Source organism: Trachurus japonicus, chromosome 8, assembly GCF_045865225.1.
Source record: "Trachurus japonicus isolate A0001 chromosome 8, Traja_1.0".
NCBI classification, from domain to species: domain Eukaryota; kingdom Metazoa; phylum Chordata; class Actinopteri; order Carangiformes; family Carangidae; genus Trachurus; species Trachurus japonicus.
In genome coordinates this window covers 8,629,447-8,643,336 of record NC_140914.1, presented here as the reverse complement: position 1 = coordinate 8,643,336, position 13,890 = coordinate 8,629,447, and the positions used below count along the sequence as shown (strand labels likewise).

General features: G+C 38.6%; 2 protein-coding genes across 4 annotated transcripts; one reads left to right on the top strand and one right to left on the bottom strand.

Moving 5' to 3' along the window:
* Positions 1-806: 806 nt before the first annotated feature.
* Positions 807-6,920, bottom strand: pheta2 (PH domain containing endocytic trafficking adaptor 2). Of its 2 annotated transcripts, XM_085783615.1 has the most exons (5): positions 6,784-6,920; positions 4,562-4,894; positions 3,452-3,540; positions 3,075-3,378; positions 810-1,802 (listed from the first exon to the last, which is right to left on the bottom strand). In XM_085783615.1, exons 3-5 carry the CDS (start codon positions 3,530-3,532, stop codon positions 1,345-1,347), a joined length of 843 nt encoding a protein of 280 aa, XP_085639741.1. In that variant the 5' UTR covers positions 3,533-3,540; positions 4,562-4,894; positions 6,784-6,920; the 3' UTR covers positions 810-1,344. The 2 variants fall into 2 exon arrangements, with proteins under 2 accessions (XP_085639742.1, XP_085639741.1); XM_085783616.1 differs by lacking the exon at positions 4,562-4,894 and having other exon boundaries at positions 807-1,802; positions 6,784-6,895.
* On the top strand, positions 6,458-12,664 carry cd2bp2 (CD2 (cytoplasmic tail) binding protein 2). Of its 2 annotated transcripts, XM_085783614.1 has the most exons (7): positions 6,458-6,512; positions 6,833-6,914; positions 8,083-8,212; positions 8,329-8,486; positions 9,362-9,956; positions 10,042-10,127; positions 12,405-12,664. In XM_085783614.1, the coding sequence occupies exons 2-7, from the start codon at positions 6,837-6,839 to the stop codon at positions 12,513-12,515; spliced, it is 1,158 nt and encodes a 385-aa protein (XP_085639740.1). In that variant the 5' UTR covers positions 6,458-6,512; positions 6,833-6,836; the 3' UTR covers positions 12,516-12,664. The 2 variants fall into 2 exon arrangements, with proteins under 2 accessions (XP_085639740.1, XP_085639739.1); XM_085783613.1 differs by having other exon boundaries at positions 6,458-6,914.
* Positions 12,665-13,890: the final 1,226 nt, after the last annotated feature.

The following is a 13,890-nucleotide window of genomic DNA, read 5'->3' as shown; positions in this document are numbered from 1 at the left end:
CAACTGCAGGTTTCTTCTGTTTTGTTATTCGACTCCAGCTGAGATTGAATTACGCCGCCGATCACCATATGGTAAGCTTTACTTTAGTTTAAGTTGCAGGTCAGATGTCGGCTTTGACTATTGTTTTTCTTTTTCTCTCAATCTGATTAGATTAAAAGATGAAAAAATAAATAATTGCTTAATGCACAGCTTCATTAAAGCACATTTCTCTCATTAAAGATGTTGCAATTGTCTAATTAACACATTGGATTTTACAGAAGATAAAGTCAGATGTGTTAATAATACTGTGAATTAGTGAATAATTCAATTAATTTTCCATTCATCACTTCCTCACACTTGAACCTCCATTAATCAATTCTCTGTTTCTAAATGAATGAGGTGTTGAAGTTCCTGCAGACTGAGGCTGCAGCGCCCCCTGCTGTTTCAGGAGCAGAGAGGCATCAAACCTTAAAATGTTCTCAGTGCTCACCACTAATTATACAAACTCTTTAAATGTAATTTAATTAAATGTAAAACAACCCTCACCTCTCTGTGAACACACATACTCTTACATACTTTTACGGAGCAAACGTATGCATTTAATTGAGATTAATATAAAACTCATATAGAGAGAGATTTTGTTTAGTAATAAATGTAATGTTTTAAAAAATCTATTTACAAGCTTTTTATATAATTAAGTAGAAAAGTATCTTATAATTTAAAATGTGATTATCTGGATGAGAACAGAAAGTTGTGTTATTTTTGCATCTGTATTTTATTAAATGTTATCTATATTCAATAGAGATTATAGTGTAAACACATAAAGTTAAGAGATAATAATCGATCAACTATGGCTGAATACCACTGTTTCACTCTATGCCTCATGTCTCTGAGTCTTTATCGAACATGTAACCTCACTGACACTTACATCCACAGATCAGTTTTTATTTCCCATGCGATGAAAATATATATTACTCTTTGTTTAACACTGAGTCTTGGAGCCGGTTCAAGGCCGTGGTGGTGGTGGATGAAGTCGAGTTGCAGCGCGGCGTATGAATATTTAAAAAGCTCCGGTGTAACTGAGAACATTAATCATGTTCCAGCTCCGTTCATGTTATCTGAAACACCTCGTCAGTCAGCTCACAGTGTCCGACTCTGCACACAGCAGCAGCCTCCACAGACAGACAGGGTCCAGATGTGCAGACAGCACAGAACAACATCTGGGCTCAGAGACGTGTAGAGTTGATCATGTGAATCAGAGACACAGGTGTGAGTCAAACGTCTCAAACCACTTGAAGTTCACTTCCTCTTTGACACACGAGTCAGTTCCTCTTACAGTTTTGTTTTTTTCAGTTTTTTTATTTGTCAGCCCAGGTTGATCAGATCTCCATCACCCTTCTCTTCCTCCTCCTCCTCCTTCTCCACCTCCTTCTCCTCCTTTTCCTCCTGTGCCGCCGCCGCCTGTCGACTCCTCAGCCACTCCTCCTTCACCTTCTTCACCTCCTGGCCGTAGTAATCGTGCAGTTTGCTGAAATCCTCCAGCGGGTCGAATCCCACCAGGGGCCACTCCCCGTACAGAGGCGCGGGGCCGTTCAGGGGCGTGACCAGGGCGTTTCTCTTGTGCCACAGTTTGGGCGACTTCTTGGCTCTGGTGGGTTTCAGGGGCGTGTGGCTCTGCTGGACGACGGTGCCGGCGCTGAAGCTCCGGCCCTCCCTCACCACCACGGCTGCAGCCGGGATGAGGAGGCTGGTGGTCGACTGTCTGAGCGCCACCGCCGCCGCCTGCGAGGAGCCGTCGCCAGAGCTCTGCTGCTGTTTAGCTTCTGCAAGAGAGAGAGAGAGAGAAAAAAGAAGAAGCATAAGACACAAGATGTACAGTGGCATGCAAACACTTCTGTTAATCTGAACAGTTAAGCAAGTGGAAGATTAAAATGATCTCCAAAAGGCAAAAAGTTAAACATAAACACTCTTTTTGCAATATCTTAAACAATATCAGTGTATTATTTTTTGGTTTTTACAGTTTTAGAGTGAAAAGGGGAAACAAAGCAGCAGCCTGCAAAAGAATGGGAAACCCAGGAGACTTGAGCTCTTAGATAACTATGACCAAGGTATCAGACAAGATACTTACTATTTCAGATTCAGATTCAGATTCAGATCCAGAATACTTTATTTATCCCTTTCCACAGACCAACTAACACATCACATTCACACAGTTACTCAGGGTATATTTTGCAGAGCTCCTTGTGTGGCACACAGGGGTAAAGTGCATGTAATCATATAATTTAATTTAATTCAATTCAGTTTATTTGATAGGGACAATGCAGGTTAACATAGTGACACTTCCACTCGTTACAAACAAGTCAATGTGACTGATGTTCTGCATACAGAGTTTATAGCTAATGCTAGTTTCCAACTCCCGTCCCTAGTTAGGCTTTAGTTAGTTAGTTAGGCTTTTAGTATACTCAAGTAAAGTGCAACAGTCGAAATATAAGTTAAAAGAAAGTTAAAAAGAAGTGGAATACAAGTTTAAAAGGGTTCAAAAAAGATATTGCACAAGTACCGTTAAAATCTACTACCACTATCTCTCCGTCCTGTAGTTCATGGTAAGACATTCACTATGTATTGAGAAGCTGAATTGCTGAAGGAATAACGCTGTGGTTATTTGCCGCTTATTTGTGTTGTTGTTTTATGTCAAACTGTGTTTTTAACTTGTGTTTTTTATTCTATGCACATCTGTGAGCACGTTAAAGAATTCCCACTTCTTTTTGCAGGGGACAATAAAGGTATTTTTGATTCTGATTCTGTTTCCAAAGGGGGGGCTACTAGGTACCGACTATGCAGGGGGCCCAAACCTTTTCCTTTTCTGTCATTTTGAAAATTTAAAAGATGAAAAAAAAAAATATATATATATTGTTTAAAATGTAAAGGGAATGTGTCATCTGTAACTTTATGCCTTTTGGAGGTAATTTGCTTGCTCAACTGTTCACATTAACAGAAATTTTGACCAACGGGTGCTCAAACTTTTGCATCGTGTCACTGTAAAAAAAAAAAAAAAGGTTCAGAAACAGAAACAGGCGTTGAGGAGAGTCACACACCTTCGTACTGTCTGCCCAGGTCTCTGACCAGCAGGGAGAGGTAGCAGTGGCTGGCGGACAGCAGCGCCTTCACCCAGCTCTCCTGGGTCTGACGGTCCACCGCTGCAAACCTGTAGGTTTTCTGCCCCGGCCCCTCGAACACCAGGGAGAAGGCGAATCTCCCGTCGGACTCTGAACGCCTCACGGAGCAGCCCTCCAGCACGATGACGCCCAGCAGGTGTCGGTCGGCCGGACGCTCCTGGTAGAAGAGCAGGTTCGCTTTGAGCACGAACCACCGGCGCTGGTAGGTGGCATTTCTCTCTTTCTGTAAAAGACAGATCATCATACGTGAAGATCCAGTGGTTTCATCTCGTCTGTTCCAGATGTTTCTCACTCACCTTCTTGTAGAGGTATCCCTCTTTATCCACTGGAGACGTGCAGGACAGATAATGGGTCAAAATCTTCTCATGGAGCTTCATCCCAACACCTGGAGACAAGACAAGAACATTTACTCAACATTATATTTAACATATTTTACATTTCATGGGAACTTCAGGTGAAATTCCTCACTTCATGTTCGGTGCGTCAGCTGCTTGAGCTACTTCTGTTTTACCTGAGTGTTTCAGTCTCACACTGCTTTTCACTTCACTTCTTTGTTTCATTTTTATTTGTGTGGTATGTTATTTTACATGTTTTCCTACTGGTCATTACAGATGTTTTACAATCAAGGACATCTGGACATAAGGTAGTTTATTGTTACTGTATATCTACAACAAAATTTCAATTTGGCACTCGCAAAAGAGCAGTGAGAAGATTAAAAACAAACCAACACAAGGTTTTTTTTTTAAAAGAAATAGATAAAACAATGATAATACAGTAAATAAATAAATCAATAATGAGAACAATCAAAGTGCAGTAGTAAATAATTCAGATTTTAGTCAATTAAAGTGCTAAAAATGTGTTTTTCAACTGCAGAAACTTTGATGAAACAGAGCGTGTTGTATCTGACCCTTCAGATTGATCCTGTGACCCTTTTGTGGGGCCTGAACCAGAGGTTGGGAACCACTGGACCAGCACCAGTGAATATATAAAGTAATTACAACAGGCTGCATCCTGCAACAGTAAAACCCTACTAATGCACCGATGCATCAATATCAATATCACATTTCATATCAATAATAGTCTCAGGAACAGCACTTTTTAAAACTTTAATATGCTTTTAGCTGAGTTTGTTTACATTAATGTCTGGTACCAAAGTAAAAACACTGTGTTCAGTTCATAATAATAATTATTATTATTAGGAAGCTGTAAGAAGAGAATGATATTATTATTATTATTAATACTCTGAGGCATCATCACTATGACCAAGGTTTAAAGCAGCTGTCATCACCACAGATAGACATGTTATAGATAGATAGATAGATAGATAGATAGATAGATAGATAGATAGATAGATAGATAGATAGATAGATAGATAGATAGATAGATAGATAGATAAACAGACGTACCTCTGTGTTGAATCCTTCACATTATCTTCTTGTCGTCTCTCCTGGACTCTCGTTGTTGTGTTTTTTTCCCTCCTCTCACTCCGTCACATCGACGTCAACACAATGCTTGAACATATAGTTTCAGGTTACTACCACTGGTTCGCCCTCGGGTACGAGAGGACGAGCGTTTGAAATATAAATAACTCGACCCACTTCCTGGTAACAAAATCCTGACACATTATATTCCCCCTCTCCTCTCCTCTCGTCTCCTCTGAGGCCCGAGCCCGGTGGTCAGACACATGCAGGCTGAACTCTCCCTCCCTGAGCCGAGCCGAGCTGCTACCTGGAAGTGAACTGTAAAAGATGTAGAAGTGGAGTTTGAGGTTTGAAGCGTCGGCCTCCAGTTTCTATCTCTCTCCTCTCTCACTTCTGCTTTTTTGTGTCTGTGGCAGGTTTTATTTTAATCTCTGATGGTGTCTGTGATGTGAAGCAGAAGACGTCCCCTGGTAGTTGGTGGATTCTTCAGGGAGAAAGTACAAAGCTTCTTTTTCTTTTCTTTTTTTAAATATAGTGAGTGTTTGTGCTTCAAAGTCTTTACGCATGAAAAATGTCAGATGAGATGTGACCTTTTGAAAAAAAAAGAAAAAAAGTGTGCCTCTCTGTTTCTAAGCTTGTTGTGTCTATTCTCGGCAGAGTCACTTATCCTTTTTATCCGAATGGACCTCAAGGAATTCTGAATCTAAAAGAGTCCAAAGTGTTAAGACTTACAAGGACTCATATACACTGTGGTGACGGTCGTGCCCTCTCCTATACTGAACATAATGTCTCCACAGAATCAGGCAAGAGGCCGACTCACACACACACACACTCGAGTTGAGTCATAACTGCAGGATAAACCTCAGTGCAAAGAGTCTTTAATCATAATAAAGAAAAACAACTAACAAATCATAATGTGAGTCACAGCCCAATCACAACAATCAAAAAAGTCCTGATACATGTTACATTTAGGAATGAATTGTGCATATATCATTTATTTAGTAGTTCCTATATGTTCTGCAGAGCTGGACATTGTTATCTCAACCTGAATGCTGATATAGTTTTATTTTGGAATTTACACTGAAAAATATCCAATGGCAGATAATTACATTTAATGGGGTAACAACAATTGTGTTTCTAAAACACCATGAAATAAATAAAGATTCAGAGTCAAAGATTACATATGTGTTTTTTATTTTTATTTTTTATTATCAATGTTGAATTGAGATCATGAAAGCAGAAAATATTAACATATGAGAAACTGTTTCCTCCTTGAAATCTCTGTTAAGAAATATTGATTACATTAGATGGATTAGATTGGGGTTACACTTTTTTCATTTTATAATCTATAAAGCATGCAATATATTACAATATTACTACTATTATTGTTATTAATATTAGTATTAGTATTTGTATTGGTATTAGTATAAGTTTTAGTATCAGTATTAGTAGTATTAGTTGTAGTATTAGTATTAGTTAGTATTAGTAGCCTATTAGTAGTATTACATGCTCTTATTTCGTCTCCACTCCTCCACTACATTTTTTTCATTTTATTATCTATAAAGCATGCAATATATTACAATATTACTACTATTATTGTTATTAATATTAGTATTTGTATTGGTATTAGTATAAGTTTTAGTATTAGTATAGTAGTATTAGTAGCCTGTTAGCAGTATTATGGTCTATTTCGTCTCCACTCCTCTCCAGCTGTTATTAATATTAGTATTCGTATTGGTATTATAATAAGTTTTAGTAGTAGTAGTAGTAGTAGTAGTAGTATTATGGTCTGTCTCCACTCCTCTCCAGCTGGTGGCGGTAATGCGCGTGTCGTTGTCTAGCAACCGCTTCATATTTGAAAACGCCGCGCGAGGAAGGAGGAAAACAAGCGAGGAAGAGCCGAAAACGAACGTCGCCTGAAAAAAATATTGAGCAGGTTTTTGTCAAATTTCACTGCTAAAACATCAGTTTAGCGAACTGTTTGTGTAATTCTTTACACTGCTGTTACGTAAAACTAAGACTTTACAACTTAACTAAATGTTCTCTCACCTGTTTCCACATGTCGGACTCTGATAAACGTGTTGTTTCCCCCCCTGCATGCGCCGTTGGTGGCTAACAGTTTTAGCATCGATGCTAAGTTCCGTGTGTTAGCGACGTTTCTCTGAAAGTTTTACATCATAAAGGTGTCCACTAACGCCGCAGCTCACCTTAGACTGGATCACGGATATAAAAGCGTCGCTGTCTTGCCTCCTGCAGCGCCATGTCGAAGCGGAAAGTCACGTTTGAGGACGGGATCGGAGACTTGGACCTGGAGGACGAGCAGCAGCCGAGCAAGAAGGTAACAACACACCGACCGCAGGTTATGGTTCAACACCGCTGCGCTCCTCGCAAACTACTATATCTGTAGTTTAATCATGTTTTTCCACAGATTTTGTGTTTTAAATGTTAAGCTGCAAACCTCACCGTGCAATATATTGAAAATACTTTTTAAAAAGAAGATTGGTTTTCTCTATTTCTGGACATAAGACTGTTTATTTATCCCACAGATGGGACATTTGGTTGTTACAGTAGCATTGTTGCATACAAAAAAGCAATATAGAAATATAAGATTTTGTGTTTTAAATGTTAAGATGAAAACCTCATCGTGCAATATATTGAAAATACTTTTCAAAAGAAGATTACTGTAACTTGCTTTTTCTCTATTTCTGGTTTTATCATAAGACATAAGACTGTTTATTTATCCCACAGATGGGACATTTTACTGTTACAGTGGCATTGTAGTATACAAAAAAAGCAAATATAGAAATATAAAGCAATATAAAATTATTTAAAAAAAACAAAGACAGAGGAAGAAGGTAACAACACTGCTGCAATACATTGAAAATACTTTTTACTTTAAGACTACTCTCTATAAACATCTATTTTTTTGGTATTATCATAAGACATAGAACTGTTTATTTATCACACACATGGGACATTTGGTTGTTACAGTAACATTGTAGCATACAAGGTAAAAAAAAAAAAAGAAAGAAAGAAGAGAAAGCAGAAAAATATGCAAATATAAAAAATGTGAAAATATAAATAACAAAGAGAGAGAGATATTCTGTACAGTTATGCGCCAAATTATTTCAAGTATAAGGATAATAAGTCAAGTCAAGCTTCATCTACCTTTAACCAAGGTGCTTTACAATTACAAACAAATACAACTGGAAATAAATACTTTAGATAAAGGCACAATAACATAGACATAAGACCTATATGAAACAATAAGGACCGTCAGGATAACAATCAGTTTGGAGTGATAAAAGCCAAGGGGAAGAGGTGGGTTTTAGCAGGGATTTAAAACTTAAAACGAGCTGCTCTACTTTCTTGCATTATGCAAAATGCTTTCTTTCATGTGGTTTCATGTCCCATAAGTCTTCATTTAAATGCACAGACATACATTTACTCTATGTTACTGAAGGTCAAATGTAATATTTCATGTCTCTCTCTTACTCCTGGTCTAGAGCTGTGAGGTTGCCAGTGGACCAGGCTCCAGGTTTAAGGGGAAACACTCCCTGGACAGCGATGAGGAGGATGAAGGAGAAGACACAGGCAGCAGCAAATACGATATTCTGGCCAGTGATGATGTGGATGGTATGTCATTATTGATCATTTGAACTTTAATTTACAATCAAAGAGTTAAAGTTGAGTAAGATTGTAGTTCGTCTTAACAATGATTGTCTGATATTATGTTCTGTCTCTGTTTCCAGGACAAGAGGGAGCAACAATCGACTTTGACGAGGGAGTTTCTATCACACCTTTCAACCTTGACGAGGAGATGCAGGAAGGACACTTTGACTCAGAGGGAAACTATTTCATCAAAAAGGAGGAACAGATCAGAGACAACTGGCTGGACAACATCGACTGGGTAAGTGGCATTTTAAAGGGATACGCCAACATTTTTGCCTCACTCCTGAGTCCATGACAAGCAGATAGACACCATCCTTTTGACTGTGCGTGCTGTAACGAGGGAGAGCCCATATCGCCCGTAATTAGCTTAGCTCAAACGCTGGAAGTGTATCGGTAATCTTCAGCAACTCTAAACGGACCGATCTTCGTCTCAGAGCTGACAAAACTCCCCGGTAAGGCATCTTGAGCGGTCAAATGCCGGTAACGGGGCGAGATCGGTCAAAGCGGAGGGTTCAAGCAAAGACGGTTTATTTCGGTTCAAGCTAGCTACATCGAGCGTAGGTTAGCTTCCTATTTCAAAGTAGAAGCACAACTTCTATCGTCATGGTTTTCTGTATGTAAAGGGAAATGGGTGTTTTATTTTGTGAAAGTAACCGGAAGTGCGTTGGTCACAACGGCTAGCTTGAGTAGTGCCGAATTCGTCTGAACAAAATTGTAGACAGCTGGTATTTAGACAAATTAACAACACACTGCTGATCTAAACGGCTACTTTCTCGCCTAAAAATGTTTGAAATGTTGATTAAGTGATATATTTACAGAGTTCAGAGCTAAAATGAAATCAGTCTCTGACTGCTGATTTCGGCTCGGGTAGGAGGCAGGCTAACACTTCCTATACACTTCCAGCATTTGAGCTAAGCTAATTATGGGCGATACGGCTCTATCTCCCTCGTTACTGCACGCACAGTCGAAAGGATGATGTCTATCTGCTTGTCATGGACTCGGGAGTGAGGCAAGACACGAGAAAAAAAATGTTGGCGTATCACTAAGTTATTTTTGCTCCATGTTTGAAAACATTTAACGCAAAGAGTAATGATTTTAATTACTTTTTTCAAGGTGAGAATAAAAGAGCAGCCTTTCAAACAAAAGAAGAAAGGTCTCGGGGCCAAACGGAAGCGCAGAGTCGGCGACGAGGACGAGGCCGAGGAAGAGAAGCAGCGAGAGGAGAAGCGGGCAGACAAGCCCGAAGAGGAGGAGGAGGAGGAGGAGCCGGAGCCGGCCGAGGACCCGCTGGCGTCCTACACACAGCACCAGCTCACAGAGGCGGTGGTCGAACTGTTGAAACCCGGGGAGACGGTTGCCGCGGGGCTCCGTCGGCTAGGCGGTCTCGGAGGACGGAAGAAAAGGAAGCTGAAGGAAGAGAGCGAAGCCACGGAGGAGACCAAGAGAGACGCGGAGAAGCTGGACAAGCTCACGGCGCTCGCCGACAGACTGGTCGGCTCCGGGATGTTTGAGATCTATCAGCAAACGTACGAGAAACTGGCCTATTTATTGAAGAGCATGACGAGCAAGAAACCGGCAGTGGGGAAGAAATCCGGCAACGATGACGAGGAGGAGGAGGAGGAAGACGAGCTCGACATGTTCGGAGACAAATTTGACGAGACGCATCGCAGCAGATCGAAGGATAAGGAGGAGGAGGAAAACACAAGAGGTGAGCGTTACTTCTACTGTGATTATCTTCAGTATCATTTATGGTTTTGTTTTGTTTTGTCTAATCAAAGTGTTTGTTTCCTCAGTGAGTGACGAGGTGATGTGGGAGTACAAGTGGGAGAACAAGGACAATGCAGAAATCTACGGGCCCTTCACCAGTCAGCAGATGCAGGTATCACATCAATTTAAACAGATTGTGGGGGATAAAAAGAAAAGAAAAACTGTGGTGTATCTTTCTTTTGTGGGAATAAGTTTATTTTCTCATCAAGCAGAAACACAAAAACTACACTTGACATTGAAGGTTGTTTTTTTATTAAACTGTAAAACATTAAGTGACACACAAAAAACCCTTGAAGTTTGGTTTTCTCTCAAGATGACAAATGAGGAAGATGAAAAATCGAGGATTGAGTCACGTAAAAAGAGAAACTGTGATTATTAACGGTTAAAAATGACCAGGGCAAACTTGAAAGTGACTCACACCAGCTGTTTCTCTCTGAACGGTGTTTGTGGCCTAACACGCCGTCAACTGAGTCAGACCATTATATTAGTCAATCTGTTATGAAGACAAAAACAAAAACCCCAGAGTAGCGCGGCCGCATGCACGACTGAGCTTCAGTGAGCCAAAGTGTAAACAAAGTTTATATTAATGCAGGTTTACTTGTGGCTGTATAAAAACATACAAGGCCTGTCTTTTTTTTGCTACATAACAGTTTAAAAATATATATTTTCCATAGATATAATTATTTGTTTTTGAATATAAATCAGCTAATTTCAGTAGCTGCTGAACCAGTCAGAGTCAAATTTGGCCTTGTGTCCGAGGAGGAGGACCACTGGTTTTAAACTGGTCTCTATCCACTTTATTTAACCCCATAATATAGGATGATTGTTATTGTTATGTTCTTTTTTCCGTATGCACAAATGCAGTGCAGAGGCTCAGGCCATAAAGAAATCACAAAATGACTGACTGCATTGATACTATCAATATAATTGTTGAATGTTTTACATTTATCATCATTTATCATGGGCCTTTGGTTGTCTCGTAACTAAAAGCAGCACTGTCTGTTTATATGATTAAATAGATAAATGGAAACTTTGGTAACACTAATAAGTACACACTATTAAGTATTAGTTAAGCATGAATAAATACTGAATTCTTCATTTATAACGTCTGAATACTCATTAGTACTGTATGTAGTTTATAGATAAAGTTAGTGCTTATCAATGATAAGTAAAACATTTTTAACTGTGTTTATAAACTACATACTAATGAGTATTCATGTGTTATAAATGATGAATTCAGTATTTAATGCTTAACAGTGTGTACTTATTATAAAGTATTACTAAAACTTTAATAATAAAAAAGATATTACCAAAATATCTTGCACATTAAATTCAGTTCATTTCTGACGGTGCTGTTGTTGAACAGTAGGGCCACATGGTGCTTCTCTTCTGACCCGGTTCTTTTCTTCTTCTGAACACATGCAGGTTAGGTTAATTGGGTTTTTGTCTCTATATGTCGACCCTGTCATAAACCGACAACCTGTTCAGGTGAACAACATCCCACTCAACCCAGTGCAGTGTGAGCTGGGATTGGCCCCCCGGCCCCTCAGTGACCCTCAGGAGGATAAACAGTGTAGCTGCAGGATGAGATTTCTGTGTCTTTTGTCACATCCGGCAAACACAGGTGCATCTCAATAAATTTGAATATCAGGGAAAAGTTTATTTATGTCAGTATTTCAATTCAAAAAGTGAAACTAATACATTATATACAGTAGACCCATTACACACAGAATGTAACATTTCATGTCTTTATTTATTTAATTTCTTTTAATTGTAATGATTATGGCTTAGTACATATAATCAAGACCTAGAATTGAATATCTCAAAATGTCAATGTCAATATTACAAAAGCTATTCTATATTTTTAGACTTTATTTATCTGCACATATGAAATAGAACATATACATTTACTTAACTCTCTTAATAGGGAGGAAGATACGGAAAAGATGTGCAGGTGAGGTCGGAAAAACCCAAAAGGCTTATAGCATGACCTTACCTTGACCTAACAAATAATTTAAACAAAATAATATTAACATACCTTGTGCGAGGTAGAGAAAAAAATGGAAGAAAATGGAAATGTTGGCCTTCTGAAAAGTATGTCCCTCTATATGCACTTAATATTTGGTTGGGGCGATTTGACTTGAACTACTGGAAATCTACTTTTCCATGATATTCCAATTTATTGAGATGCACCTGTATGTCTACGCCACTTTTTAAAAATAAATATCAACTTTATGCACATTTAATGTTTGTTTTCCTTTTGACAAACTAATTTGTGGTCAAATCCCATTATGTTAGATTACTAGATAATTTGTTTGCAGCCTGTTTGAACCTTTAACCTCAATCTGAGCAGGTGGGCTTTAATCTTCTTACTGTGTGTGTTTTGCAGGACTGGGTGGACGAAGGCTACTTCAGCACCGGCGTTTACTGCAAGAGGGTCGACCAGGAGGGATCTCAGTACTACAACTCTAAGAGACTTGACTTTGAGCTTTATACATGATTCACTATCCAGCATCAAAACCACCTTGACCCAGAACCAGACCCAGAAAGCATCATGTTTGTTTCAGATCTTGCTGTTTTAACGGGAGGGATTTGTTTTCCTGTACATTGTTTTTAAATAAATGTCTCATGTATGTGGTGTTGCTATCAGCCATGTTCACTTTCTGAGACTCATTTTCAAGGTTTATTATTGATTAAGTTCTGATTATTCAGCGACGTTTATACAACCAGGAAGTCACATTCACACTGATACTTTGATAGAGTTATCTTTAATATTACACTGGTAAGAGGGAAATGTACTTCTACCCTGTGTCAACAGGTGTGGTTAGGATCGTATTTCATCAGACACCACATTCATAAACACCACTGGTAGTGGTTAGTTTATAACTACTGAGCTTTACTTGATACAGCTGTTGCCTCCAATGAATATATTGTGATATATTGACCCATTTTCAAGTTTTAGTCTTTGAAAAGTACATTAAACAACAACAACAAAAGAGAGGCATTTAATTGTCACTATTTCAGTAATGTATTAATCATTTAAATGATTTTTCAAGCCAAATATTTGATTTTATTTGTTTAATTCAGGTAGCAATACAATTTTGTACAACTAAAATACCAGAATGCCCAATCATTAGATTGATTGTGACTGAGGTTTCTTGTGGTGAGATAACCTTTTTTTTTTCCTTTTTCTTTTTTAATCTTGATGATGACCACATTGATCTCTATGCAATATGTTGTTGGCGCCCACTGGACATGATAGCCATTTTATTATTTCAACGGGGACCCAAAAAATAACCATTACTCTTGAGCGTCTAAATATTTGTTGATTAGCCCAGTAAGTGTACTGACAGAAAGTGTATTTGTCACTTTAGAGCCGTCTCATTGAGGTATCAGTAAACTCAACATTTTGTGGTTTTGACTTTATCAGACAACAAAACCACACAGTCAGGGTGCTGACCTCTGCCAAGGCCAATGTCAAACAAGGCTTTAGAGAGAGAAAATTCATTCATTCATTGATTATTGAATGAAATTAATTATATTTTTCTTGTATTAGTTTTTCTGTGGGTGTTAGTTGACATACAGGTAAAATGATAGTAATTTTATAAAACAATTGTACAACTACAACCCTCCAATGAATTCAAAATTAGCCCTAAAACTACATTTATTCTTAATAACCAGGCTACAAAATGGAGGACAGAGATGATGATTCTGTATTTCAATAGTGACTAAATTTCAAATAAATGTGTAAATGTAGACCCTGTTTAAACAGTAGAAGTAGAAAACCTATGTTTTTCGGGGGTGTCTTGCTGCAGGTTAGTTAACCGGCGCCTCCACCCTCGAGTTTTTTACTCCACTTTCATTCTTCCACTTGA

Excerpts from the sequence above, each read along its gene's own strand:
- pheta2 (XM_085783615.1), bottom strand. The coding sequence starts at position 3,532 with ATGAAGCTCCATGAGAAGATTTTGACCCATTATCTGTCCTGCACGTCT. Across the intron at positions 3,379-3,451 it reads AGGGATACCTCTACAAGAAG|AAAGAGAGAAATGCCACCTA; the intron begins GTGAGTGAGAAA and ends TGTCTTTTACAG. Across the intron at positions 1,803-3,074 it reads CCTGGGCAGACAGTACGAAG|AAGCTAAACAGCAGCAGAGC; the intron begins GTGTGTGACTCT and ends TCTCTCTTGCAG.
- cd2bp2 (XM_085783614.1), top strand. The coding sequence starts at position 6,837 with ATGTCGAAGCGGAAAGTCACGTTTGAGGACGGGATCGGAGACTTGGAC. Across the intron at positions 8,487-9,361 it reads GGCTGGACAACATCGACTGG|GTGAGAATAAAAGAGCAGCC; the intron begins GTAAGTGGCATT and ends ACTTTTTTCAAG. Across the intron at positions 10,128-12,404 it reads TCACCAGTCAGCAGATGCAG|GACTGGGTGGACGAAGGCTA; the intron begins GTATCACATCAA and ends TGTGTTTTGCAG.